The sequence below is a fragment of the Takifugu rubripes genome, chromosome 5 (assembly GCF_901000725.2).
Source record: "Takifugu rubripes chromosome 5, fTakRub1.2, whole genome shotgun sequence".
Lineage (NCBI taxonomy): Eukaryota > Metazoa > Chordata > Actinopteri > Tetraodontiformes > Tetraodontidae > Takifugu > Takifugu rubripes.
This window is the reverse complement of record NC_042289.1, coordinates 14,415,987-14,443,089: the sequence shown is the minus strand read 5'-3', so window position 1 is coordinate 14,443,089 and position 27,103 is coordinate 14,415,987. Positions and strand designations below refer to the sequence as shown.

The following is a 27,103-nucleotide window of genomic DNA, read 5'->3' as shown; positions in this document are numbered from 1 at the left end:
AACAAAAGGTCCGAATAAGTAAACTAAAGTGTTCGTTTCCTAAATTCAAAGGCTTAAGCGGTAAAAAACTATATCACCACTAACTGTTCCTTTGTCTAACTGAGACTGACTGCCAAGGGAGGGGCAGCCATCTTTACTTGGTCATGTGACTTGGTCAGTATCACCTGATGTTGTCTCACACACACACACACCTGTCCCTGTCCCTGATCCTGTCCCTGTCCTTGATCCTGTCCCGGTCCCTGATCCTGTCCCTGATCCTGACCCGGTCCCTGATCCTGACCCTAACCCTCAAACAGCCCTTTGAAGTCATGAGGATGAGCTACTTCAGCACCTCTCAGAGCACATCGCCAGGAAAGACGAAATCACACCTGGAGTGAGAGTGGAGTGAAGAGCTGATCCCATGACAGGTAGAGCTGATCCCATGACAGGTAGAGCTGATCCCATGACAGGAAGAGCTGATCCCATGACAGGTAGAGCTGATCCCATGACAGGTAGAGCTGATCTGAGGAGAGGAAGAGCTGATCCCATGACAGGAAGAGCTGATCCGAGGAGAGGAAGAGCTGATCCCATGACAGGAAGAGCTGATCCCATGACAGGAAGAGCTGATCCGAGGAGAGGAAGAGCTGATCCCATGACAGGAAGAGCTGATCCCATGACAGGAAGAGCTGATCCCATGACAGGTAGAGCTGATCTGAGGAGAGGAAGAGCTGATCCCATGACAGGAAGTGCTGATCCCATGACAGGAAGAGCTGATCCGAGGAGAGGAAGAGCTGATCCCATGACAGGAAGAGCTGATCCCATGACAGGAAGAGCTGATCCGAGGAGAGGGTGCCGTTGTCCCCTGAGCTGTTGTTGTAGGACTAGAACCTGTCTAGGTTATCTCGGAATTACCACAAGAGGTCAGAGTTAGGAAGAAAATCCAAACCACGACTTCTCGTAATTCCGTGATCTCTGGTGAATGCAGTGTCCTTCAGTGTGTTTCCACAGCAAGAACTTCCAGGGAATTTTTCAGGGCCAGGACCACTGGTGTGTCTCCAGTGCAGGAAGGTGCCCCAAACGGACCTTTACAGGAACCTTTATGGGGCCTAGATGAGTCCCTGCTCCTGGGAGGGCCTGGGATCAGCCCTGAAAGACTCCTGGGGGAACCTTGATGTTTCCTGGGTGCTGATTGGCTTAAGCTGAAGCAGGAAGTGACCCATCAGAAGAGGAGCATTAGCCTAGCCGAGAGAGCTCCCCCGTCACCATGGCGACAACACACGCCGCCGCCGGTCTCCAGATGCAGTTTGCAACAGTCCGACTTCAGGAAGCTGTAGGACATCATCTTCTCTGAGAACATCAACCTCAGCTCCTCTTTGCCTCATTCCTTGTGTGTTTTTTTATTTTGGGTGTTGGCACCTCGCCCGGGTGACGTCGTGGTTCCTTTCCTGCAACCACAACCTCAGACTTGTGAATAGAACATAAAACCATTGGTTGGTGAATGATTCCGACCCAGCCCAGATCCTGGGAGAGCCGTAGCTCCTGAAGCTGCGCCCGTGATTGGTGGCGCCCGTGATTGGTGGCGCCCTGTGATGTCATCACTATCACAGCTGCAACCACAGACGGAGGTCAAAGGTGAGTTCAAGCTTTTCAGTCCTTCCTAACAGACCTTCGGTTCTTTGGGTTTGGAGACTCGACACTTCTCACGCAGCACATCGGACTTCAGCTCCTCTGCGATCCATGGTAGCGGCTCTTCACCACACGCTGACCCACCTGGACCAGGGTTAGGGTTAACCCCTAACCCTGGTCCAGGGGAATAGTGTGAAGACGTGGACTAAAGTTCAGCCTTCGGCTCCCAGACTGAGGTCCCAGACTGAGGTCTGTGTTGACAGACCTCAGACAGAGACATTGCTCACACCTGGTCAGGTGCTCTAACCCGAAGAAGACTCCTCCAGAACCACAGGGCGTTGTGGCCCAGCAGCAGGAAGGAGCGCTCATCAGCACAGCTCAGAAGATCAGGGGCTCTCGCTGGAGAACGGCCCTAACCCCAGCCCACCCCGGAACCCTAACCCCAGAACCCTAACCCCAGCCTACTCCGGAACCCTAACCCCAGCCCACCCTGGAACCCTAACCCGGAACCCTAACCCCAGCCTACTCCGGAACCCTAACCCCAGCCCACCCCAGAACCCTAACCCTGGAACCCTAACCCCAGCCTACTCCGGAACCCTAACCCCAGCCCACCCCGGAACCCTAACCCGGAACCCTAACCCCAGCCTACTCCGGAACCCTAACCCCAGCCCACCCCGGAACCCTAACCCCGGAACCCTAACCCCAGCCTACTCCGGAACCCTAACCCCAGCCCACCCTGGAACCCTAACCCCGGAACCCTAACCCCAGCCTACTCCGGAACCCTAACCCCAGCCCACCCTGGAACCCTAACCCCGGAACCCTAACCCCAGCCTACTCCGGAACCCTAACCCCAGCCCACCCTGGAACCCTAACCCGGAACCCTAACCCCAGCCCACCCCGGAACCCTAACCCTGGAACCCTAACCCCAGCCTACTCCGGAACCCTAACCCCAGCCCACCCTGGAACCCTAACCCGGAACCCTAACCCCAGCCCACCCCAGAACCCTAACCCTGGAACCTAACCCCAGCCTACTCCGGAACCCTAACCCCAGAACCCTAACCCTGGAGCCCTAACCCCAGCCTACTCCAGAACCCTAACCCCAGAACCCTAACCCTGGAGCCCTAACCCCAGCCTACTCCGGAACCCTAACCCCAGAACCCTAACCCTGGAACCCTAACCCCAGCCCACCCTGGAACCCTAACCCCAGCCTACCACGGAACCCTAACCCTGGAACCCTAACCCCAGCCCACCCCGGAACCCTAACCCCAGAACCCTAACCCTGGAACCCTAACCCCAGCCCACCCTGGAACCCTAACCCCAGCCTACCACGGAACCCTAACCCTGGAACCCTAACCCCAGCCCACCCCGGAACCCTAACCCTGGAACCCTAACCCTAACCCCAGCCTACCGCGGAACCCTAACCCCAGCCTACCCCGGAACCCTAACCCTGGAACCCTAACCCCAGCCTACTCCGGAACCCTAACCCCAGAACCCTAACCCCAGCCCACCCCAGAACCCTAACCCTGGAACCCTAACCCTAACCCCAGCCTACCCCGGAACCCTAACCCTGGAACCCTAACCCCAGCCTACTCTGGAACCCTAACCCCAGCCCACCCTGGAACCCTAACCCTGGAACCCTAACCCCAGCCTACTCCAGAACCCTAACCCAGAACCCTAACCCCAGCCCACCCCAGAACCCTAACCCTGGAACCCTAACCCCAGCTCACCCCGGAACCCTAACCCCAGAACCCTAACCCTGGAACCCTAACCCCAGCCTACTCCGGAACCCTAACCCCAGCCTACTCCAGAACCCTAACCCCAGCCCACCCCAGAACCCTAACCCTGGAACCCTAACCCCAGCTCACCCCGGAACCCTAACCCCAGAACCCTAACCCTGGAACCCTAACCCCAGCCTACTCCGGAACCCTAACCCCAGCCCACCCTGGAACCCTAACCCCAGAATCCTAACCCTGGAACCCTAACCCCAGCCCACCCCGGAACCCTAACCCCAGAACCCTAACCCTGGAACCCTAACCCCAGCCTACTCCGGAACCCTAACCCCAGCCCACCCCGGAACCCTAACCCCAGAACCCTAACCCCAGCCTACTCCGGAACCCTAACCCCAGCCCACCCTGGAACCCTAACCCCGGAACCCTAACCCCAGCCTACTCCGGAACCCTAACCCCAGCCCACCCCAGAACCCTAACCCAGAACCCTAACCCCAGCCCACCCCAGAACCCTAACCCAGAACCCAGATTCCTAACCCCGGTGCAGAGCAGCGCTGAGCTGCTGTGGTCGCTCATGTGTGAGCAGCACAATAAAGGCTTCAGGTTGGAGACTGTTGGATCACCAACCGAGATCATGTCAGAACCTGGTCTTCAGTTGGATCAGTGGATTCTGTTCCAGTTGGCTTTAATTGATGGCATCTGTTCTAATAATTGTTCAACTACTTGGACCTTTGTTGGAATTCTTATCTCTAGTTTTTGTAATAACGGGAGTCCCTTTTTTCTTCTTCCTGAACATTTCGGAGTTCTGCATCATGTTCTTTAGAATTTCATGTTTTTACTGTTAATGTTTTTTAGTTTATGACTTAGATTAAAGACACTTGGCACAACTGTTGACATGGATTTTACTTATGAGATTAGATTGAAAAAGAATCTATGTTGTAGTAACTACTAGTTACTATGAGAGTTGATTTTATGACTGAAATAAGTGACAGAAAAGTTTTAAAATAAATCCCGACCCCCCCCCCCCCCCAGCTAGCTACATGCTGGCTAGCGGCTAGGCTAACTCGGAAGCTAGCTGCGGTTCCTGTGTCAACGTACAGACGCACCGGCTTCAGCAACATCACGGTGCTAGTTGGGCTCAATAAATTCGACCCGCAACCTACAGTATAAATAATCGATTAATAATCGATTACAAATATCTGAAGATGATTAAGCTTTTTTCTCTGAAGCAACAGAAGAAAGACGAGGAATCTGCTGGAGGAAACAGAACAGGAGCCGGAGGTAAAAAAGCCAGCGCGGCCCAACTCCGAATACAGAAAGGTAGGCTGGATAAGTGCACCGACACCGGCTAGCATCTCCCACCGAGCTGGTTAGAAGCAAAGCACCGGCGAACCGGAGCTGCAACGATTGAATCGGTATAGGACCGGTAAAGAGGAGCGCCGGGCTGCGATCACAGCCGGTGGCTAACTTTAGCCTGAAATGGAGCTAACGCTTAGAAAACTAAACGCAGTCCAAACACGTCTGGGACGGTGGAGGCTAATGTGTTAGCACACAGCCTGAAGTTAGCATGTTTGGAACGCATGAAGTTTACGCCTGGTGACGAACGTTTAACGCATGAAAGTTTAGGTTTGCTCGCACACCGTCACCAAACTTGACTGCAAGTTTTGCGCCTGAACTTCGGTATTCGTCAGGTTCTGGGTCAGTTCTGACCCGCTAACAGAGACATTGCTCACACCTGGTCAGGTGCTCTACTCGGGTCACGTGACAAATGTTGGCATTGGCTGGTGGCTAATACGAAAATAAAGCTTTACCCTCTCTGTCCCAGTAGAACCAGTCAGTTACCCTCTCTGTCCCAGTAGAACCAGTCATTGATCCTCTCTGTCCCAGTAGAACCAGTCATTGACCCTCTCTGTCCCAGTAGAACCAGTCATTGATCCTCTCTGTCCCAGTAGAACCAGTCATTGACCCTCTCTGTCCCAGTAGAACCAGTCATTGATCCTCTCTGTCCCAGTAGAACCAGTCATTGACCCTCTCTGTCCCAGTATAACCAGTCATTGATCCTCTCTGTCCCAGTAGAACCAGTCATTGATCCTCTCTGTCCCAGTAGAACCAGTCATTGATCCTCTCTGTCCCAGTAGAACCAGTCATTGACCCTCTCTGTCCCAGTAGAACCAGTCATTGACCCTCTCTGTCCCAGTAGAACCAGTCATTGATCCTCTCTGTCCCAGTAGAACCAGTCATTGACCCTCTCTGTCCCAGTAGAACCAGTCAGTTACCCTCTCTGTCCCAGTAGAACCAGTCATTGATCCTCTCTGTCCCAGTAGAACCAGTCATTGATCCTCTCTGTCCCAGTAGAACCAGTCATTGACCCTCTCTGTCCCAGTAGAACCAGTCATTGACCCTCTCTGTCCCAGTATAACCAGTCATTGATCCTCTCTGTCCCAGTAGAACCAGTCATTGATCCTCTCTGTCCCAGTAGAACCAGTCATTGACCCTCTCTGTCCCAGTAGAACCAGTCATTGACCCTCTCTGTCCCAGTAGAACCAGTCATTGACCCTCTCTGTCCCAGTAGAACCAGTCATTGATCCTCTCTGTCCCAGTAGAACCAGTCATTGACCCTCTCTGTCCCAGTATAACCAGTCATTGACCCTCTCTGTCCCAGTAGAACCAGTCATTGACCCTCTCTGTCCCAGTAGAACCAGTCATTGACCCTCTCTGTCCCAGTATAACCAGTCATTGATCCTCTCTGTCCCAGTAGAACCAGTCATTGATCCTCTCTGTCCCAGTAGAACCAGTCATTGATCCTCTCTGTCCCAGTAGAACCAGTCATTGACCCTCTCTGTCCCAGTATAACCAGTCATTGACCCTCTCTGTCCCAGTAGAACCAGTCATTGATCCTCTCTGTCCCAGTAGAACCAGTCATTGACCCTCTCTGTCCCAGTATAACCAGTCATTGACCCTCTCTGTCCCAGTAGAACCAGTCATTGATCCTCTCTGTCCCAGTAGAACCAGTCATTGACCCTCTCTGTCCCAGTAGAACCAGTCATTGACCCTCTCTGTCCCAGTAGAACCAGTCAGTTACCCTCTCTGTCCCAGTAGAACCAGTCATTGATCCTCTCTGTCCCAGTATAACCAGTCATTGACCCTCTCTGTCCCAGTATAACCAGTCATTGATCCTCTCTGTCCCAGTAGAACCAGTCATTGACCCTCTCTATCCCAGTAGAACCAGTCATTGATCCTCTCTGTCCCAGTAGAACCAGTCATTGACCCTCTCTGTCCCAGTAGAACCAGTCAGTTACCCTCTCTGTCCCAGTAGAACCAGTCATTGACCCTCTCTGTCCCAGTAGAACCAGTCATTGATCCTCTCTGTCCCAGTAGAACCAGTCATTGACCCTCTCTGTCCCAGTAGAACCAGTCAGTTACCCTCTCTGTCCCAGTAGAACCAGTCATTGACCCTCTCTGTCCCAGTAGAACCAGTCATTGATCCTCTCTGTCCCAGTAGAACCAGTCATTGACCCTCTCTGTCCCAGTAGAACCAGTCAGTTACCCTCTCTGTCCCAGTAGAACCAGTCATTGACCCTCTCTGTCCCAGTAGAACCAGTCATTGATCCTCTCTGTCCCAGTAGAACCAGTCATTGATCCTCTCTGTCCCAGTATAACCAGTCATTGACCCTCTCTGTCCCAGTATAACCAGTCATTGATCCTCTCTGTCCCAGTAGAACCAGTCATTGACCCTCTCTGTCCCAGTAGAACCAGTCATTGATCCTCTCTGTCCCAGTAGAACCAGTCATTGACCCTCTCTGTCCCAGTAGAACCAGTCAGTTACCCTCTCTGTCCCAGTAGAACCAGTCATTGACCCTCTCTGTCCCAGTAGAACCAGTCATTGACCCTCTCTGTCCCAGTAGAACCAGTCATTGATCCTCTCTGTCCCAGTAGAACCAGTCATTGACCCTCTCTGTCCCAGTAGAACCAGTCAGTTACCCTCTCTGTCCCAGTAGAACCAGTCATTGACCCTCTCTGTCCCAGTAGAACCAGTCATTGATCCTCTCTGTCCCAGTAGAACCAGTCATTGATGCCACTGATTGTTGTTTGTGTGTCAGACATCAATGAGCTGAATCTGCCCAAAACCTGTGAGATCAACTTCCCCGACGATGACGACCTGCTGAACTTCAGACTGATCATCTCCCCCGATGAGGTGAGAGGGTGTGTGTGTGTGTGTGTGTGTGGGGGGGGGGGGGGGGGGGGGGACTGGGCAATATGAGTGAAAAAATCTAAAATATATTGAATTTAAAGAACATGAACAAAAGTCTTAAATCAGAACGTGACTTCAAAGTTGACTTGAGCTGCAAGATCAAAGACTGATGATTAAAAGCTGCTTCAGTTAGCATTGCTAGCTAACCACAGAGCCATGGGCCATCCCGCCCATCACACAGCAGTTAGCATTGCTAGCTAACCACAGAGCCATGGGCCATCCCGCCCATCACACAGCAGTTAGCATTGCTAGCTAACCACAGAGCCATGGGCCATCCCGCCCATCACACATCAGTTAGCATTGCTAGCTAACCACGGAGCCATGGGCCATCCCGCCCATCACACATCAGTTAGCATTGCTAGCTAACCACAGAGCCATGGGCCATCCCGCCCATCACACAGCAGTTAGCATTGCTAGCTAACCACAGAGCCATTAGCCTGGTGCAGTTCCACAAATGAGAGGATGGTAGAAGCTCACGAATCCAAAGAAAAGTTTCCTGCTCATCAGAGTGGTGACGTGGCTCCACCCAACACTGGTGAAGGTGGGGGGGACCTCACCTGACCTCACCTGACCTCACCTGATGTCACCTGACCTCACCTGACCTCACCTGACGTCACCTGACCTCACCTGACCTCACCTGATGTCACCTGACCTCACCTGACCTCACCTGACCTCACCTGACCTCACCTGACCTCACCTGTGCCTTTCCAACAGGGTTTCTACAAAGGAGGGAAGTTCGTGTTCAGCTTTAAGGTGAGCAGCGCTCAGCATCCCACCGGGGGGCGTTTTCACCTTGGTGACATGTTGGTGTGTGTGTCCAGGTGGGACAGGGCTACCCTCACGACCCCCCAAAGGTGAAGTGTGAGACAATGGTGTATCACCCCAACATCGACTTGGAGGGAAACGTCTGTTTAAACATCTTAAGGTGGAGTATAGGCTAACGTTGACGGCTAACGTTGACGGCTAACGTCAGGTGTCCACATCTAAACTGGTGATTCTCCCTGCAGAGAAGACTGGAAACCAGTGCTGACAATAAACTCCATCATCTACGGTCTACAGTACCTGTTTCTGGTGAGGCCCTGCTAACATGGGGGGGTGGGGGGGTGGATGATGGGTGGGTGGATGGATGGTGGGTGGGTGGTGGATGGATGGATGGATGGATGGTGGGTGGATGGATGGATGGATGGATGGATGGTGGGTGGATGGATGGATGGATGGATGGATGGTGGATGGATGGTGGGTGGATGGGTGGATGGATGGATGGTGGATGGGTGGATGGATGGATGGTGGGTGGATGGATGGATGATGGGTGGATGGATGGATGGATAGTGGGTGGATGGATGGTGGGTGGATGGGTGGTGGGTGGGTGGATGGTGGGTGGGTGGATGGATGGATGGTGGGTGGATGGTGGATGGATGGATGGATGGATGGTGGGTGGGTGGATGGTGGATGGATGGATGGATGGTGGATGGATGGATGGTGGATGGATGGATGGTGGGTGGGTGGATGGTGGGTGGATGGATGATGGGTGGATGGATGGATGGTGGATGGATGGATGGTGGGTGGATGGATGGTGGGTGGATGGATGATGGTGGATGGATGATGGATGGATGGTGGGTGGATGGATGGATGGTGGATGGATGGATGGTGGGTGGGTGGATGGATGGATGGTGGATGGATGGTGGATGGATGGTGGGTGGGTGGATGGATGGATGGTGGGTGGATGGATGGATGGTGGATGGATGGATGGTGGGTGGATGGATGGATGGTGGGTGGGTGGATGGTGGGTGGATGGATGGATGGTGGATGGATGGATGGTGGGTGGATGGATGATGGGTGGTGGGTGGATGGATGGATGGATGGTGGATGGATGGATGGTGGGTGGGTGGATGGATGGATGGTGGATGGATGGTGGGTGGGTGGATGGATGGATGGATGGTGGATGGATGGATGGTGGGTGGGTGGATGGATGGATGGTGGATGGATGGATGGTGGGTGGGTGGATGGATGGATGGTGGATGGATGGATGGATGGATGGATGGTGGGTGGGTGGATGGTTGATGGATGGTGGATGGATGGATGGTGGGTGGGTGGATGGATGGATGGATGGTGGGTGGATGGATGATGGGTGGATGGATGGTGGATGGATGGTGGATGGATGGATGGATGGTGGATGGATGGATGGTGGGTGGGTGGATGGTGGATGGATGGTGGATGGATGGATGGTGGGTGGGTGGATGGTGGATGGATGGTGGGTGGATGGATGGATGATGGGTGGATGGATGGATGGATGGATGGATGGTGGGTGGGTGGATGGTGGATGGATGGATGGATGGTGGATGGATGGATGGATGGATGGTGGGTGGATGGATGGATGATGGGTGGATGGATGGATGGATGGTGGGTGGATGGATGGATGATGGGTGGATGGATGGATGGATGGATGGTGGGTGGATGGATGGATGGATGGTGGGTGGATGGATGGATGGTGGGTGGATGGATGGATGGTGGGTGGATGGATGGATGGATGGTGGATGGATGGATGGATGGATGATGGGTGGATGGATGGATGATGGATGGATGGATGGTGGATGGATGGATGGTGGATGGATGATGGATGGATGGATGGTGGATGGATGGATGGTGGATGGATGATGGATGGATGGATGGTGGATGGATGGATGGATGGTGGATGGATGATGGATGGATGGATGGTGGATGGATGATGGATGGATGGATGGATGGATGGTGGATGGATGGATGGTGGATGGATGGATGATGGATGGATGGATGGTGGATGGATGGATGGTGGATGGATGGATGATGGATGGATGGATGGTGGATGGATGGATGGATGGTGGATGGTGGATGGATGGATGGTGGATGGATGGATGATGGATGGATGGATGGTGGATGGATGGATGGATGGTGGATGGTGGATGGTGGATGGTGGGTGCCCAGACAGGAAGTGGTCCTGGCAGCTGGTTCTGAACTCACCCCCCCCGACCCTCTTGTCTCCCCCCGACCCTCTTGTCTCCCCCCGACCCTCTGGCCCCCCCCCCTCCCTTGTCTCCCCCCCCTCCCTTGTCTCCCCCCCCAGGAACCAAACCCAGAGGATCCCCTGAACAAGGAGGCAGCAGAAGTTCTCCAGACGAACCGACGGCTCTTTGAGCAGAACGTCCATCGTTCCCTGCGTGGTGGCTACGTCGGCTCCATCTATTTTGAGAGGTGTCTTAAATAAGTTGTCCTGCTGTCCCCGCCCCCCAGGTCCCCGCCCCCGCCCCCAGGTCCACGCCCCCCAAGTCCCGTCCCTCAGGTCCCCGCCCCCAGGTCCCGTCCCTCAGGTCCCCGCCCCCCCACCTCACCTCCTGACTGCTCAGTCCTGCTTGGTACCAAAGCAGGAGAGACGGCGGGAAGCAGGAAACTGTTTTAAAACGGAAGTTCCCCCCCCCGACCACCTCCCCTCCCCCACCCCCTCCAGCCCTCCTCCACTTCCACCCCCCACACCCCCCCTCCATCATCTTTCTGGTCCGACACGCATCATTGGACCGTTGCTGTGTCCCCGGGGGGGTTGGACATCAAACACAGGAAAATGAACTGAGCAGCATCTGGGGGGGAGAAACCGCCGCAACACTGAAGATGAAATCCTCGTGACTTTTCTTTTTATTTTGAGTACATAAAGGACACGCCTGCCCCCGTCAGGTGGTCTGGAGGACACGCCTGCCCCCGTCAGGTGGTCTGGAGGACACCCCCCTTTCTGTGTCAGCAGCAAACTCCAAACGCATTAGCCCAGGACGAGGGTGGGGGCACCTGGGGCTCATCACGCCGTCGTTCATCTGGCCGGGGGAAACCCTTCACAGGAGGAGACTGACTTCCTGTTCGTGGTCACATGACACTGTTGCGTAACGCCTGTTGGGCGGAGCCCCGTTCCAAACACACTAACATTCTTTTGTTTTGGGTTTGCTGCTAAATCACTTGGGGTTAGGGGCGGGGTTTCATGTAGGTGGGTGTGTCTTTGAGTGATGCGGGTGGGAGGGGTTTATGTGGGATGGCCTTTATAGTTTAATTTCAGAGGGAGGGTTAGTTATGGGAGAGGTCATGGGGGTGGGGCTAAATGCAACTGAGTGTATCGAAAGCCCAGCTGTTCACTTTGACTGCAATATGATTTATGTTAAATAAAATCTAAACTTGAATGATTACAACAGTTGTGATGTTTCAGATCAAGGTTTCCCTGCATTTGTCTCATCTCAGAAGAGACGAGGCTGTGGGTGACACTCAGGTGAATGACCTGCGGTGGCGTTCCTGTTCCTGTTCCTGTTCCTGTTCCTGTCTAGGACTGGGCTAACCCTAGCTCTGGTTCTCTCACCACCTCGGTCCAGTGGACAGCCTTGTCCCCTTCTGTCCTGTGCAGACCACAACGTAGAAGATGCTTGACCCAGTCATGAAAAGTCTCGAGCAGCTTCCGGGACGCTCCAAAGGACCTCGTTTAGACAGGACATCCATGTGGTCAGCGCAGTCCAGCAGAGCTCAGGTAGGCGGTACGAGTAATAAGAGGCAAGAGCCAAGGTTTTCTAGCAGAACCAGCATGAATGTCTTTAGCACTGTTGGAAGGGACCACCCTCAGATGGACCAGCATTAGATGGACCACCCTCAGACAGACCACCTTCACATGGACCACCCTCAGACAGACCAGCATCAGACGGGCCACCCTCAGACAGACCACCCTCAGACGGGCCACCCTCAGACAGACCAGCATCAGATGGACCACCCTCAGACAGACCACCCTCAGACAGACCAGCATCAGATGGACCACCCTCAGACGGGCCACCCTCAGACAGACCAGCATCAGATGGACCACCCTCAGACAGACCACCCTCAGACAGACCAGCATCAGACAGACCACCTTCACATGGACCACCCTCAGACGGATCACCCTCAGACGGACCACCCTCAGATGGACCACCCTCGGACGGACCACCCTCGGACGGGCCACCCTCAGACAGAACACCCTCAGACGGATCAGCATCAGACGGGCCACCCTCAGACGGACCACCCTCAGACGGACCACCCTCAGACGGGCCACCCTCAGACGGACCACCCTCAGACGGACCACCCTCAGACGGACCACCCTCAGACGGGCCACCCTCAGACGGACCACCCTCAGACGGATCACCCTCAGACGGACCACCCTCAGACGGACCACCCTCAGACGGACCACCCTCAGACGGGCCACCCTCAGACGGACCACCCTCAGACGGATCACCCTCAGACGGACCACCCTCAGACGGACCACCCTCAGACGGGCCCACCCTCAGACGGACCACCCTCAGACGGACCACCCTCAGACGGGCCACCCTCAGACGGACCACCCTCAGACGGACCACCCTCAGACGGATCACCCTCGGATGGGCCACCCTCAGACGGACCACCCTCAGACGGACCACCCTCAGACGGACCACCCTCAGACGGGCCACCCTCAGACGGGCCACCCTCAGACGGACCACCCTCAGATGGCAGTAATGACCATCTCAGCTGTTCCCTGCACTGCTGGACAGGGGTCTCAGATGGAACTGGGACGTGCTGCTCCAGCTTGGACCCCCCTGCTGTGAGGACGAGGGGCCACGCTGTTGTCCTCGCTCCCCACATCCCGTCCAGCTGCTGTCACACTTCTCTTCCGCCACCACCTGAGGAACAACTCCTAACCTGCTCCTAAATCCACAAATGCGCGACACCAAATTTTGCTGATAACCAACATTTATAGCACAAACATCCAAGTCATGGCATCAAAAGCTTAACGTGTTTTTAATGTTTCTTCTTCTCATGAAAATGCAGCTCCACCAGCTGAAGGTCTGCAGGTCCGTATGATTGTGGCCCCGCCCCCTCAGACCAGGTGATGTTGGGTGGTCATGAGGACAAGCGGGACGTCTTTGTCTCCAGTTCCAAACAGAGGAAACATCCTGTCCGTGAACTCGCGACCTCTGGTGAAGCTGTAGATCTCCGAGCCTGACTTGATGTTATAGAAGGTCACCTGACCTTCGTCCATGTCCAAGAACACGCCCACCTGTCGCAGCTTCGGGGGGGCCTTCACCTGTGAGGGAATTTACACGTCAGTCCTGCGTCGTCCACCCAGTAATTTGTGACTTGAACTTTTAAAAGAAAAACATAGTTTTGATCAAATCACAAATGTTCTGGGACCTTTGTGAGAGGGGGCGTGGTCAGCGCCCGCAGATGGCTGCCGCTCCACCAGATGGCGTAGTACCCGCTGGCCGGCGTCAGGTCAAACAGGCCCTTCCTCTGCGCCGCTTCCGTCACCACGCCCAGTTTCCAGTCCTTGCTGTCGCCTACAAACACCTGCACAGGTGACAGGACAGAGCGTCACCTGCTGTTCTGCCCCTGGGCCTGCTGCCCCTGGGTCTGCTGCCCCTGGGCCTGCTGCCCCTGGGCCTGCTGCCCCTGGGTCTGCTGCCCCTCCTGCTGCCCCTGGGCCTGCTGCCCCTGGGTCTGCTGCCCCTGGGCCTGCTGCCCCTGGGCCTGCTGCCCCTGGGTCTGCTGCCCCTGGGTCTGCTGCCCCTCCTGCTGCCCCTGGGTCTGCTGCCCCTGGGTCTGCTGCCCCTGGGCCTGCTGCCCCTCCTGCTGCCCCTGGGTCTGCTGCCCCTGGGTCTGCTGCCCCTGGGTCTGCTGCCCCTGGGTCTGCTGCCCCTGGGCCTGCTGCCCCTGGGTCTGCTGCCCCTGGGCCTGCTGCCCCTGGGCCTGCTGCCCCTGGGTCTGCTGCCCCTGGGCCTGCTGCCCCTGGGTCTGCTGCCCCTCCTGCTGCCCCTGGGCCTGCTGCCCCTGGGCCTGCTGCCCCTGGGTCTGCTGCCCCTGGGCCTGCTGCCCCTGGGTCTGCTGCCCCTCCTGCTGCCCCTGGGCCTGCTGCCCCTGGGCCTGCTGCCCCTGGGCCTGCTGCCCCTGGGTCTGCTGCCCCTGGGCCTGCTGCCCCTGGGTCTGCTGCCCCTCCTGCTGCCCCTGGGCCTGCTGCCCCTGGGCCTGCTGCCCCTGGGTCTGCTGCCCCTGGGCCTGCTGCCCCTGGGTCTGCTGCCCCTCCTGCTGCCCCTGGGTCTGCTGCCCCTCCTGCTGCCCCTGGGTCTGCTGCCCCTGGGCCTGCTGCCCCTGGGTCTGCTGCCCCTGGGTCTGCTGCCCCTCCTGCTGCCCCTGGGTCTGCTGCCCCTGGGTCTGCTGCCCCTGGGCCTGCTGCCCCTGGGTCTGCTGCCCCTGGGTCTGCTGCCCCTGGGCCAGGTCGACCCTCAGTCCAAAGTCTCACCTCCCAGTAATGGCGCCCGTTGCTGAAGCCTTCCTTGGCGATCACACAGGACCAGACATCGAAACGCTGCTGGCTGTTTCTGAAGAACTGCAGCTTCTCGCCGCGCTTCACCTGCTTCCTGTCATCCGACAAGATGAGGAACGGATACGCCGTCACCGGGTTCAAGGTCACGTCCTCTGCAGACAGGAAGTCAGAAAATCTGCCACATTAGTGACTCGGCAATGTCGCTGAGAGCTCCGAGCAACAAGCGCATCAGCCAGCGTGGGGGCAACTGCCACTGTCACGTGACCCCGGCGTGGGGGCAACTGCCACCGTCACGTGACCCCGGCGTGGGGGCAACTGCCACCGTCACGTGACCCCGGCGTGGGGGCAACTGCCACCGTCACGTGACCGGCGTGGGGGCAACTGCCACTGTCACGTGACCCCGGCGTGGGGGCAACTGCCACCGTGCCATGTTGGCGTAACCATCGGCCACGTCTACATGAGCCCTCTGAACATCCGTTAGGACCCTCAGGGATCAACAACAACCTCAGTCAGTAAACGACTCTGATTCTAGAGCAGCGGTGGTCGGGTCAAGGTCGGGTCAAGGTCGGGTCGGGTCAAGCTGGCACTCACCCATGTAGACTCGCGCCTTCTTGTGTCCTGAAATCAGCAAAAGTTCATTAAAAATGGAAACAATGTGCAAGGGTTTGAAATCGGACGAACGCTCACCTGTGACCTGTTTGCTCTTCTTCATATCTGAGGGAAAGCAGGAAAGGTCAGGTCACCTTCACAGCTCCAGACCTTCACAACTACAGACCTTCACTCACAACTACAGACCTTCACTCGCAACTACAGACCTTCACAGCTCCAGACCTTCACAACTACAGACCTTCACTCACAACTACAGACCTTCACGTCCACCAATCACTGACCTCTCAGAGACCACTGGCTCCGCCTCAGACTGGCACTACTTCCTCTCAGACTGAGCACGCTCTCTGCAACCATCAGGTCACCTGAAGGCAACAAAGTAAAGCATTTTTGGGGGCTTTGGACACCTTCAGGTTGATCCGGTTTGGGTTCCCACTTAGGTCATGACCTGGGTCTGGGTCTGGGTCAGGGGTCATTATTATCCGTATTGTTGTTGGGCCACGTGTGAACATCTTGTTTTATGAAGATTAGGAAGAAACCAAAGCACAGATAAGTGAGGTGCGGTCCGTTCACGCACGTCTGGCCCAACCTCAGGGGGAGGGGAGCTCTGCCGAGGTACCCTTAAGCAAGGTATCGGACCCCTAAATGCTCACATACTCATTCAGAGGTTAACCCTGGCTCCACCCCCTCCACGTTTTGACCACGTGTCACGGTTCAGCTCACCAGACCCTCGGGACCGCCTCTCGCCCGTTCTGATATCCTCCATTTTGTCCCGGATCTCCGACAGGCCGAGCTTCACCTCGCCCAGCTGGAAGTGGAGCGAGAACTCCTCATCTTCATCGTTCTGCCGGGTCTCCTCCAGGGGAGCTGTGGCCTCCTCGTAACTCTGAGGAGATGATCCCTGGTGTTCACATGCTAACAGAGGTAGCTATCACATGCTAAGAGAGTGGGTGGAGTCACACCTGCAGGAAGCCAATGTGGTCCTGATTGATGGCCTGGACTTCCAACGTGGCCCGGCGGTCCGTCAGCAGACTTAGCTCCGTCTCCAGACGCCCTACTAGCCCCTCCCCCTTTGACATCACAGCGTCCAGCTGGCTGTCTATATCACCGACCACACGAGACTGGATCCTGTCCAGGGACCTGGACACTTCCCCGAGGAGGCGCTCCAGCTCCGCCCGCTCTGCGTCTGCGTAGTTCTGACGAGTCACCAAAACGCGGATCCCGAAATGGAAAAGACAGGAAAGTTCTACGTTACTGCGCGTGACCTTTGAATTGAAGGTTACGGATCAGCTTAAACACTGCTAGCATTGGTGCTAACGCCTGTACACAGGTGTAACGGCTAACGTCTGACCTTGGCGGCTTCCATTTTCTTCTTTAGGTGACTCACTCGAGTCTCTTTGTCTTTGATCCGGTTCACCATCTCCTGCTCGGTCCTCGCCACCAGTTTCTACCCACACAAGAGCCGCCGTGATTGGCTGGAAGCGGCGCCTCATGAAAGCTTTATTTCATTGGTTAGCACACGTTGCAAGGTGTCACCTGTTTGACGAGTCTCTCGGTTTGGACAGAGACGGTTTTATGTGTCCGATGTTCCTCCAGGACACAGATGGCGCAGATGCAGCGCTGACATATGCGACAGTACACCTGCGGGTCAACACAGCAGCCCTGAGTGGACCCGGGCGCCGCCTCAGGTGCACTCAGGTGAGGAAAGGTGGAGGAGCACCACGCCAACCCTGAACACCACACCTGACTGTTTCACTAACCTCCATCAGGCGGCGGTGGAGCGAACACGTGCGACCTTTGAGGGCCTCGCGGGGGTCCATCAGAGGGTGCTTGGCGTAGAAGGCGGAGGTGCGGTGCGGCTGCTCGTGCTCGGGGCAGTACGAGGCCGTGCAGGTGAGGCAGGAGCTGCTGGCGGGCCGTTTGACCCCGGTGCACACGTCGCACCACACCACCTCCTCGGCCGACGCCGTCCTGAAGGGGTTGGTGGCGACACGCTCGTTTGACATCGGCGGGACGCTTTCCGGCGCCGCCTTGGTCCTGGGCGCCGGCACCGGGAGCCCTGCGGCGCTGTAACCAGCCTCTTTGTATTTGTCGGCAATAAGAGCAAAAACTTTATTGACGCTGAGCTGAGGACGCTCGTCAAACTGGTGTTTGCAGAGAGGACAGGTACAGACGGCGCTGGACGCCCAGTAGCCTCCGATGCAGACCTTGCAACACAAGAGAAGAAGACGTGAGGGCGGACTTGTTCACCTGCCACCTTGAGATGACGGCGCCGTTACCTGGCAGAAGTTGTGTCCACACGGGGTGGAGACGGGCTCGTCGAACAGGTCCAGACAGATGGAACAGGTCAGCTCCTGCTCGGAGAACAGCTCTGGGGCGGCAGCTTCGGCCATGGTCATGCTCCTCCTGGAGACAGCAACAGAGGCCTGATCCAGGGTCACCATGGCAACCGCACCACTGCAGGCCTCCTTCCACCTCCTGGTTCTGCTCCGACCAGCACGTGTTGGGCCTGAAGTGATGCTGGCGACCAACAATTCTAAATATTAAATCAATTATGAAATTAAATAAACACATTCCCCACTCGTTTATTCCAGATAAAAGAACAAAAGGGAACCAAAAATGAGGAACTACATTGTTGTTCCGAGAACTTTGTCTGGTCCTCGATTGTGGATCCACTAAAGCTGCAGGAGTCTCTGACGAGGCCCCAGGACCAGCAGGAGGGTCCAACAACACAGCCGGGCCGTGCGCGGGCCTCGCCGGGCCGTCTGTCGTTAGCACCTCACTGGAACAGGTGTGAACAGGAAGAGGCTGTTGGTGGGTGGAGCCACCTCACCTGTTGCCAATAATGGCTCCCTGTGCTGATGTCACACAGGTAATCAGTTTTCATTTAGATTTAGTCTAAAACTACTTCCTCCACCATTCACACCAGTAACCCTCCCAGTCTGAAGCTTCTGGGCCAAACTGGGCACCAGTGGATCAACATCACAACACATCAAAGAAAACACAGAAACCTTCCGACTGGAGAGCCTACGGAGTTCCTGCTGGAGAGCCTACGGAGTTCCTGCTGGAGAGCCTACGGAGTTCCTGCTGGAGAGCCTACGGAGTTCCTGCTGGAGTTCCTGCTGGAGAGCCTACGGAGTTCCTGCTGGAGTTCCTGCTGGAGAGCCTACGGAGTTCCTGCTGGAGTTCCTGGAACAGGTTTGGCAGCAGGATCACAGTCAGATGTTGGAACATGAAGAGGCTTCTGATGATGAAGAGGAGCAGATGAAGAACTCACAACCTTTCTTCTGGAACCGTCCAACACTGCTCCACGCTTTCTGACCTCCTCCGTCGTTGCTTCTCTCACTAATCCTGAAACTCGGGTTCCTGACTGCTGATGACCTCACAGGTGGGCGGAGCTAGTGGCCGGAGCTGCCAGGTGAGTTTACGACAGGCTTTTTCTCCGTTTGTCTCCTAGATGAAGCTCAAAGTATTTGACTATTTTGCTTTGGTCCGGCTGAAGGTACCGACAGGACATGAAGGTTCTGATCCTTCAAACTCTTCAGGTTGTCAGATTCATCAGCTGTCACAGATGCAAACAGAAACACGTTTGTCATGTTCTCCGGACAGACAAGAGGGACCACATTCCCGTGTGTGTGTGTGTGGGTGTGTGTGTGCGCAGGATCTGTTACCACAGTAACACAAGCTTTCACCTTCATCTTCAGATGGTAGGAACATGATCTTCATTATCTGGAGGCCTCACGGCACGTGTGTGTGTGTGTGTGTGTGTGTGAGTTCCAACCCTGACCCCAACCTGGTTTCAAACCCTTAACAGTAGAGCGGGGGAGCTGGTTCCACAGCAGGGAAACGATAGCTAAAGAGCCAGCGGCTAACCCTTAGCATCAGGTCAAACAGGAAGTGCCGGTCTGTCTGCGTGGGTTTCCCATAACCCTTCCCATCACAGTCCCGAGGCTCCCAGATGATCCTGACGTCTGCGCCGCTTGGGCGGCTGAATTTCTGCAAGCTCCGCCTCCTCCTCCTCGAGGCTTCGGTGAAGCGCAATCAGTGAATCGATGGATAAAACTCTGAACCTTTAATGTAGAAACTGGACAAACGGAGTCTGGAAAAGTGAGGGAGCATTTTATTGTGAGCAGACGTGTGAAGGTGGTGGCCTCAGCATCAGAAGTCTCGGAAGTGCAACAACCTGCCAAACAACAGTCAGAACGGTCAGCAACAGGAACAGGAAGAGGCCGACCAGGAAGACAGGAAGAGCAGCCCTCACCTGAACAGAGGGGCGTGTCCTTTGTTATTAGCCAATGAGAAGAAGCCACCGTGCGGAGAGAAGTCCATGCAGCTTGTTCGATAAACGATCTTCTTCTTTGTGACGGGAAAGTTGGGGAAGACGGTGAGGCTGGGCACGTGCACCTGGGGAGGGCGGGGCCAGTTACAGCACCTGTCACACCATTACCACCATTATCGCGCACCCGCTCTCACCAGTCGTACGGCCTCGTCCTCGACGCGCGAGGCCACGGCGAGGATCTCAGAAGAGGGGTTAAAGGTCAGAGAAGTGACGGACGTGCGCAGGTTCATCACAGACTTCAGAGGCTTCGGATTGGCTGAGTTTAGACACGCCTCCTGGGAGTAGATGTTGACCACGCCCGACTGTGAGCTGAGGACAAACACACAAAGGTCGTGGCCCCTGACGATTCAGCCAATCGGAGGGCAGGATGCGCGTCACGTGACTCACCCACACGCCAGATGCTGCCCGCTCAGCGAAGCCGCGATCGCCGTTCCTCGGACACAACCGTCGTCCGGAAAAGTGTTCACACACCGACGGCTGCGCATGTCCCACACGTACACCTCCCCCTCGTCTGCGCACGTGCAACCACACACGCAGTCAACAACAGGAAGTTGGTCGGATAAAAATGCCGAGTCATGACCCACCTGAGAGGGCAAAGATTTTACCGCCATCACGGGAGAAGGCGACAGCGCCGACGTCCCCGTTTATCTTCATGCTGGAAATCACCTCCTTCGTCTGAGCGCACACACACACACACACACACACACACACACACACACACACACACATTAGGAATCCCAGTTTTGGTGTGAAGCCCGGGGGTGGGGGTCACCTTGAGCGGGGGTCACCTTGAGCGTGAGGAGGTGCAGGTACCCGTTGGTTCCTGACAGCAACAGAGCGCCACCTTCTGGACACACTGAGAACTCTTTGACTCGGGCTTCATTCAGACCTGAGCAGGAGATGTGGCGTTAGCTGAGCTCAGAGGGCTGATTTCTGCACGTTGGGAGCTCGTCCCCACCTCTGATGGCGTGCACAGGTGTGACTCGGCCCTCCATCATGTCATACAGGTAGAACATCTTGTTCTTCAGGCTGGTGGCGATGACCATCTCACCGTCACGGCTGAAGCGCGCTTGGTGAACAGGGAAGGACTCCAGGTGGATGCTCTGGATCTTGGGATTAGTCTTCCCGTCGACCTGCAGCATCAGGTGGAAAAGCATGAACGTCACGTGACCCGTCTACCTGGCACACCTGCTCGTCTGCGTACCTGGAAGAGGGAGACGGACTGGTCGAGGCCAGCCGTCATGACGACCTGAGCAGAGGGGTGGAACTGGACCGTGGTCAGCCCGTCGTCCGAGGGTCGAGCGGCGTTGGCGTGGAGACATTTCTTCATCTGAGAAGACACAAACGCGTCACATGACTAGGCTCTGATTGGATGGTGCCGGGCTGAGAGGAAGCGCGCACGGCGTCTTGAACTGACCCTCAACGCACCGCTGGGTAAACGGTCCGAAGACGCCACGAGGTCGCCCGTTCTCCGCAGCAGGTCGTCTTCATCCTCTTCCTCGTCTTCTTCAGGGTGAAAGAGCATCACATGTGTCGGCTCACGAACTCTTCTCAGAATTTCAAATAAAATTGCTGTTCAACCCTTTATATTAGCAATGCAGTGTGGCGGGGGGGGCCTGGGGGGGGGGGCACTGGGGGGGGCACCAATGGGGCAACATGTTGGGGCAATAGTGCAAATTCACCATTTTTAGATAGAAGCAATTAAGAAAACATTATGGAAAGCTGCAACGATGCCACTCATTCGTCGGCACTCGCTGCCTCCTCGCCCCTCTCGGGGCCGTTGGGCCCCCCCAGCGGGGGGGTGGCGGGGGGGTCCACATCGAACATGCAACCAAACATTCACCTGTTCATCCGACATCTCTAAAGGTGAATTAATGGGCTCACGTTAAAGTGAGCCCATTAATTCACAAAATACAAAGGTCGCCGTGGCAACGGGTCGCCGTGACCACGGTGGTCGCCGTGACCACGGTGGTCGCCGTGACCACGGGTCGCCGTGCACCCGTCCAAGGGGGCTTAAAAATGTGCCAAAGGTTGTTACCTTCTATCTTGTTGACGGCGCCGTCCGCCCAGGATGGAGCTCCTCCCATCGACTTCTCAAACCTGAACATGACAGGTAACAGGTAGCAGCGTGTGTGCGTCTGCACGTGTGCACGTGTGCGTGTGCACGTGTGAGTGCTCTCACTGTTCTCTTATCCTTTGCTGGAGCTTCTGTTTGGTCATGGCTGACTCCGCCCCCCCTCTGACCAGGTCTCTACGGTAACGATGCATCATGTTGACCCTGAAACACAGTTCAGTTGGACATGGTTGGACTGGAGGAGTGGGAGGAGGAGGAGGAGGAGTGGGAGGAGGAGGGTGAGGAGGAGGAGAAGGAGGAGGAGAAGAAGGAGGAGTGGGAGGAGGAGGAGGAGGAGGAGGAGAAGGAGTGGGAGGAGGAGGTGAGGAGGAGGAGAAGGAGTGGGAGGGAGGAGGTGAGGAGGAGAAGGAGGTGGGAGGAAGAGGTGAGGAGGAGGAGAAGGAGGAGGAGTGGGAGGTGAGGAGGAGGAGGAGAAGGAGTGGGAGGTGAGGAGGAGAGGAGGGGGAGGAGGAGGTGAGGAGGAGGAGGAGTGGGAGGAGGAGGTGAGAGGAGGAGGTGGTGAGGAGGAGGAGGTGGTGAGGAGGAGGAGGTGGTGAGGAGGAGGAGGTGGTGAGGAGGAGGAGAAGGAGGAGGAGGTGAGGAGGAGGAGTGGGAGGAGGAGGAGAAGGTGAGGAGGAGGAGGAAGAGAAGTGGGAGTGGGAGGAGGAGTGTGAGGAGGACTCACTCTTCCTCCAGCTCGTCATCCTCGTCCACCCAAACAGCTTTTCTGATTGGCTGCTGCTGAGTCTCGCCCTCTGATTGGCCCAAGTCCTCGTCCTCAGGCCCTCCCACCAGCATCTCGCTCTGTGGCTCCTCCTCCTGATCACACACAGGAAGTGATGTCAGCTACAGAAGCACGTTGGTCGAGTGTGTAACGAGTGTGTAACGAGCGTTAATGCCCGGTGCCACTGCCCAGGCGCCATCACCATGGGAACAACCATCAGCTGGGGCTCAGCAGCTCTGACAGGTGGAACAAAACAATTTGAACAATCGAAATTTTGGATCCTAAACTGGTCTGATCGAGTTTATCTCATCTAGTTTGTTTCCACATTTTGAAGCACGAAGCCGGCGGCATAAATAGTGTATTGTTGTGTTTCTGTGCCCCCTCCTCTCCTCCCCTCTTCTCCTCTCGTCTCCCCTCCTCTTCCCTCTCCCTCTCCCTCCTCCCCTCTCCCCCCCTCCTCTTCCCTCTCCTCCTCCCCTCCTCCCCCCTCCTCTTCCCTCTCCTCCTCCCCTCTCCCCCCCCCTCCTCTTCCTCTCCTCCTCCCCTCTCCCCCCTCCTCTTCCCTCTCCTCCTCCCCTCTCCCCCCCTCCTCTTCCCTCTCCTCCTCCCCTCTCCTCCCCCCCTCTCCCCTCCCTCCCCTCCCCCTCCCCCCCTCCTCTTCCCTCTCCTCCTCCCCTCTCCCCCCCTCCTCTCCTCTCCCCTCCTCTTGTCTCCTCTCCTCCCCTTCCCTCTCTCCTCCCCTCCTCTCCTCCCCACATGAGCCTGGTCCTGCTCCAGGTTTCTTCCTGTTACAGGGCAGCTTTTCCTGCCCCTGTAGCTGGTTGGGGGTCAGGCCCTGCCGGGATCCTGGAGAGGGTCTCGAGACCGTTCTGACCCAAACAGACGCTTTATAAATCAAGACTGCTGTGATGTGCTGGAGGCGCCGTCCCTCCGGGCCCGACCCACCTGGCCCAGCCGACCCACCTGGCCCAGCCGGCCCACCTGACCCACCTGGCCCAGCCGGCCCAGCAGCTGCTCCTCGGCCCCGAACACCAGCTCCTCCAGCATCTTCACCGAGCGCTGCTCCTCCGCCAGCGCCGCCACCAGACACGCGTTCTTCTGCCGCTTCCGCTGCTCCCCGCCGGGCTCCAGCGGCGCCGCGCGCCTCCTGCTCTGGGCGGGGGGGTCGGGTCTGTCCTCGGCCGGAAGCTTCATCACGTCCATTTTAGGCAGTTTCTCTTGAACCAAACGCCGCACAAAAAATCAAAGGATTCTAATTAAAACGAAAATTGACTTCTGTCTCGAGCCCACATGAATGCTACCTTCTTCTTCTACTTCTTTTTCTTCTTCTTCAGCAGCCGATACAGCAACTTCTGGAGCCAGAAAACACTCGCCTGCCCCCTGTGGCCGCATGCACGTGTTGCTATTGATCATCAGTCACAATGGTCGATCTCTTCAGGAACTCAATCATCAGTGTCAGGACAAGAAAGCGGGTCACTGTCAGAAACAGGGCTCAGGTTCGGGTTTCTGGGCTTGGGCAGGTTTACTTCAATAACCAGGGTGGAGCAGACATGGATGACAGCAGCTGGACTGTTGAAGCCTCTTTGATCATCATCAGGTAGCCTCTTTGACCATCATCAGGAAGCCTCTTTGATCATCATCAGGAAGCCTCTTTGATCATCATCAGGAAGCCTCTTTGACCATCATCAGGAAGCCTCTTTGACCATCATCAGGAAGCCTCTTTGATCAGTTCTAGCTGATGGGGGATGACACCCGCTCCAGATACTCTTCCAGAGCCATGAACACATTGTTTTTGGTTTCTCCACCCCTCGTTATGAGGGGCGCGTTCTGGGCCTGGTGGTGTAACATTCTGATGACACCTAGCTTGGGTTCTGGAACACAGAACCACATCAGAACCATGCACCCCCTGATTAAGCAGAGGTGGGGGTCTGAGACATCGCCGCTCACCTCTTCACACTACAGTATTGAAAAGCCTCCCAGGAGAAGAGGCCACTGTGTCGGCGGAAGTTTCAACGACCTGCAAATGACGCTGGATAAATACTACAAGTCCCACAATGCCGTTCGTCCGCCGTGAAGCAAATGACGTAGCAGCTCATATTTTTGCAGCCAATATTAGATTTACATTTATTTTCCCCTTCTGATGTTAACGCGGTGTCTGCAGTCACCTGTGTGATGTCATCGACCTGGGGAAGGAGAGTGACGCACATAACGCACAGCCCGCAGCGCCCGCACATGCACGCCGCTCCGGACAATAGCAGACATGAACCCTCCCGAAGGCCGATCAATGTGATCGATCAGCGGAGGCGCCAAACGTGCGGATCAATCATGAACGACACCTTTTAGCCGGTTTAAACTCCGCGCCCCACCACACCCCCCACCCACGGAGAGCACGTTGAAACGTGCGGGGCAGAGGGGTGAGAGAGGTACACTCATACAGGGAAGGAGAGAGAGAGCGAGCGAGTGGGGGTGAATGGGCACGACTGCGCCTCGTCTTATCGATATCGATCCGTTTGCTAATCGACAGATTTCCATCAGCAGTGGACTCCGGTGGGTTAGCCTAGCTGCTAGCCGCGGTGGCGCGCACGAGCTAAGGCGATGGGACGCATGTGAAGCAGCCCTGGAGCTGGCCGCAGCCTTGCGGAGAAAGAAACAAGGAAGCGGACGGCTAGCTGCGCTACACGGAAGCTAACGTTGGCTAATTGTTGGCTGATATTCATTCTAATGAACGACCAAAGAGTATGCGACCTGAAAGCAAGAGGTGAGAGTGCGTGAGCTGCTGTTTCTGCGCTTTATTCAGCCCTGGAACGCGCACTGGCGCTTATTTTCCACAGCAGAACGATAACGAAAGAGGAAGCATACTGCAGCCTGTAGAGGCACAACAGCTAGCATGCTAGCATGTTAGCGAGCCTTTCCATCTGAGTCCGGCCGCTCGCAGAGAGATGAAGTTGATCGTTCCAGCTATATGATGCTTACATTTGTCACGCTCTTAAAATGTGAACGCTTTTGCTTTTGAATGATTCCGTGCGTTTCTGTCACGTGCTAACTGTTAGCCCTTAGCAGCTACTTCACAAGTGGTGCCAGATGCGCATCTTTATTATTGCCCGCTGTTAACTTGGCTGGGTTAACATCTTTCTTTCAGTTCTTCGTCCCCTTTTCGGTCATGTTGGCACATTTTGTAATGACAGAATCCGGAGAATGTGGCAGGAAGCCGCCAAATCATTTACTTTAAGACAAATATAGAAAAATCACGTCATGATTTCAATCACAATGTGAACATTTTGAAGAGAAAAATACACGTTGACTGAATGACACCTCACAGGTTAGCAGTGTTTATCTCAGTTTAAATAAGAGAACAACCAAAATATATGTAAGACCAAGGCAGTAACCATAGCTACACCCATAGCTACACCTATAGCTACACCCATAGCTACACCTATAGCAACACCCATAGCTACACCTATACTACACCCATAGCTACACCTATAATACACCCATAGCTACACCTATAATACACCCATAGCTACACCTATAATACACCCATAGCTACACCCATAGCTACACCTATAATACACCCATAGCTACACCTATAATACACCCATAGCTACACCTATAATACACCCATAGCTACACCTATAATACACCCATAGCTACACCTATAATACACCCATAGCTACACCCATAGCTACACCTATAATACACCCATAGCTACACCCATAGCTACACCCATAGCTACACCTATAGCAACACCCATAGCTACACCTATACTACACCCATAGCTACACCTATAGCAACACCCATAGCTACACCTATAGCTACAGCCATAGCTACACCTATAATACACCCATAGCTACACCTATAATACACCCATAGCTACACCTATACTACACCCATAGCTACACCTATAGCAACACCCATAGCTACACCTATAGCTACAGCCATAGCTACACCTATAATACACCCATAGCTACACCTATAGCAACACCCATAGCTACAGCCATAGCTACACCTATAATACACCCATAGCTACACCTATAATACACCCATAGCTACACCTATAATACACCCATAGCTACACCTATAGCAACACCTATAATACACCCATAGCTACACCCATAGCTACACCTATAATACACCCATAGCTACACCTATAATACACCCATAGCTACACCTATACTACACCCATAGCTACACCCATAGCTACACCTATACTACACCCATAGCTACACCCATAGCTACACCTATAATACACCCATAGCTACACCTATAGCAACACCTATAATACACCCATAGCTACATCTATAATACACCCATAGCTACACCCATAGCTACACCCATAGCTACACCTATAATACACCCATAGCTACACCCATACTACACCCATAGCTACACCTATAGCTACACCCATAGCTACAC

The 27,103-nt window shown here is 55.4% G+C and overlaps 4 protein-coding genes and 1 long non-coding RNA gene across 14 annotated transcripts in view; 3 read left to right on the top strand and 2 right to left on the bottom strand.

The window, feature by feature from the left end:
- The first annotated feature begins 4,373 nt into the window (after positions 1–4,373).
- On the top strand, positions 4,374–11,783 carry ube2m (ubiquitin conjugating enzyme E2 M). Of its 2 annotated transcripts, XM_029836883.1 has the most exons (7): positions 4,376–4,652; positions 7,433–7,527; positions 8,299–8,337; positions 8,406–8,509; positions 8,592–8,655; positions 10,685–10,851; positions 10,901–11,783. In XM_029836883.1, the coding sequence occupies exons 1-6, from the start codon at positions 4,538–4,540 to the stop codon at positions 10,823–10,825; spliced, it is 558 nt and encodes a 185-aa protein (XP_029692743.1). In that variant the 5' UTR covers positions 4,376–4,537; the 3' UTR covers positions 10,826–10,851; positions 10,901–11,783. The 2 variants fall into 2 exon arrangements, with proteins under 2 accessions (XP_029692744.1, XP_029692743.1); XM_029836884.1 differs by lacking the exon at positions 10,901–11,783 and having other exon boundaries at positions 4,374–4,613; positions 10,685–10,886.
- A 1,537-nt stretch (positions 11,784–13,320) lies between these two features.
- LOC101061080 (E3 ubiquitin-protein ligase TRIM21-like) lies at positions 13,321–19,021 on the bottom strand. 7 transcript variants are annotated; one of them, XM_029836916.1, is made up of 15 exons: positions 18,795–19,021; positions 18,526–18,703; positions 18,146–18,296; positions 17,794–18,050; positions 17,275–17,721; positions 17,051–17,155; positions 16,866–16,961; positions 16,477–16,710; positions 16,238–16,400; positions 15,799–15,879; positions 15,596–15,622; positions 15,500–15,526; positions 14,885–15,060; positions 13,780–13,935; positions 13,321–13,672 (listed from the first exon to the last, which is right to left on the bottom strand). In XM_029836916.1, exons 4-15 carry the CDS (start codon positions 17,956–17,958, stop codon positions 13,466–13,468), a joined length of 1,884 nt encoding a protein of 627 aa, XP_029692776.1. In that variant the 5' UTR covers positions 17,959–18,050; positions 18,146–18,296; positions 18,526–18,703; positions 18,795–19,021; the 3' UTR covers positions 13,321–13,465. The 7 variants fall into 7 exon arrangements, with proteins under 7 accessions (XP_029692776.1, XP_029692781.1, XP_029692777.1 ...); XM_029836921.1 differs by having other exon boundaries at positions 17,794–17,920; XM_029836917.1 differs by having other exon boundaries at positions 18,792–18,898.
- On the top strand, positions 18,686–21,440 carry LOC115250021 (uncharacterized). The gene is made up of 2 exons (XR_003888601.1): positions 18,686–18,932; positions 19,017–21,440. It is a non-coding gene; the product is annotated as an uncharacterized lncRNA (long non-coding RNA).
- utp18 (UTP18 small subunit processome component) lies at positions 19,615–24,033 on the bottom strand. 3 transcript variants are annotated; one of them, XM_029836924.1, is made up of 13 exons: positions 23,654–24,033; positions 22,652–22,785; positions 22,036–22,131; positions 21,892–21,953; positions 21,271–21,356; positions 21,058–21,183; positions 20,812–20,986; positions 20,642–20,742; positions 20,438–20,528; positions 20,241–20,364; positions 19,988–20,162; positions 19,776–19,918; positions 19,615–19,697 (listed from the first exon to the last, which is right to left on the bottom strand). In XM_029836924.1, the coding sequence occupies exons 1-13, from the start codon at positions 23,891–23,893 to the stop codon at positions 19,673–19,675; spliced, it is 1,578 nt and encodes a 525-aa protein (XP_029692784.1). In that variant the 5' UTR covers positions 23,894–24,033; the 3' UTR covers positions 19,615–19,672. The 3 variants fall into 3 exon arrangements, with proteins under 3 accessions (XP_029692784.1, XP_029692783.1, XP_029692785.1); XM_029836923.1 differs by having other exon boundaries at positions 21,271–21,359; positions 23,654–24,032; XM_029836925.1 differs by having other exon boundaries at positions 21,271–21,359; positions 23,681–24,032.
- Positions 24,034–24,955: 922 nt separating this feature from the next.
- The window catches only part of fbxl19 (F-box and leucine rich repeat protein 19), a 13,492-nt gene continuing 11,344 nt past the window's right edge, over positions 24,956–27,103 (top strand). The window contains 1 exon segment of the mRNA XM_029836914.1: positions 24,956–25,448. The gene's annotated coding sequence lies outside the window, so the exon portion shown is untranslated.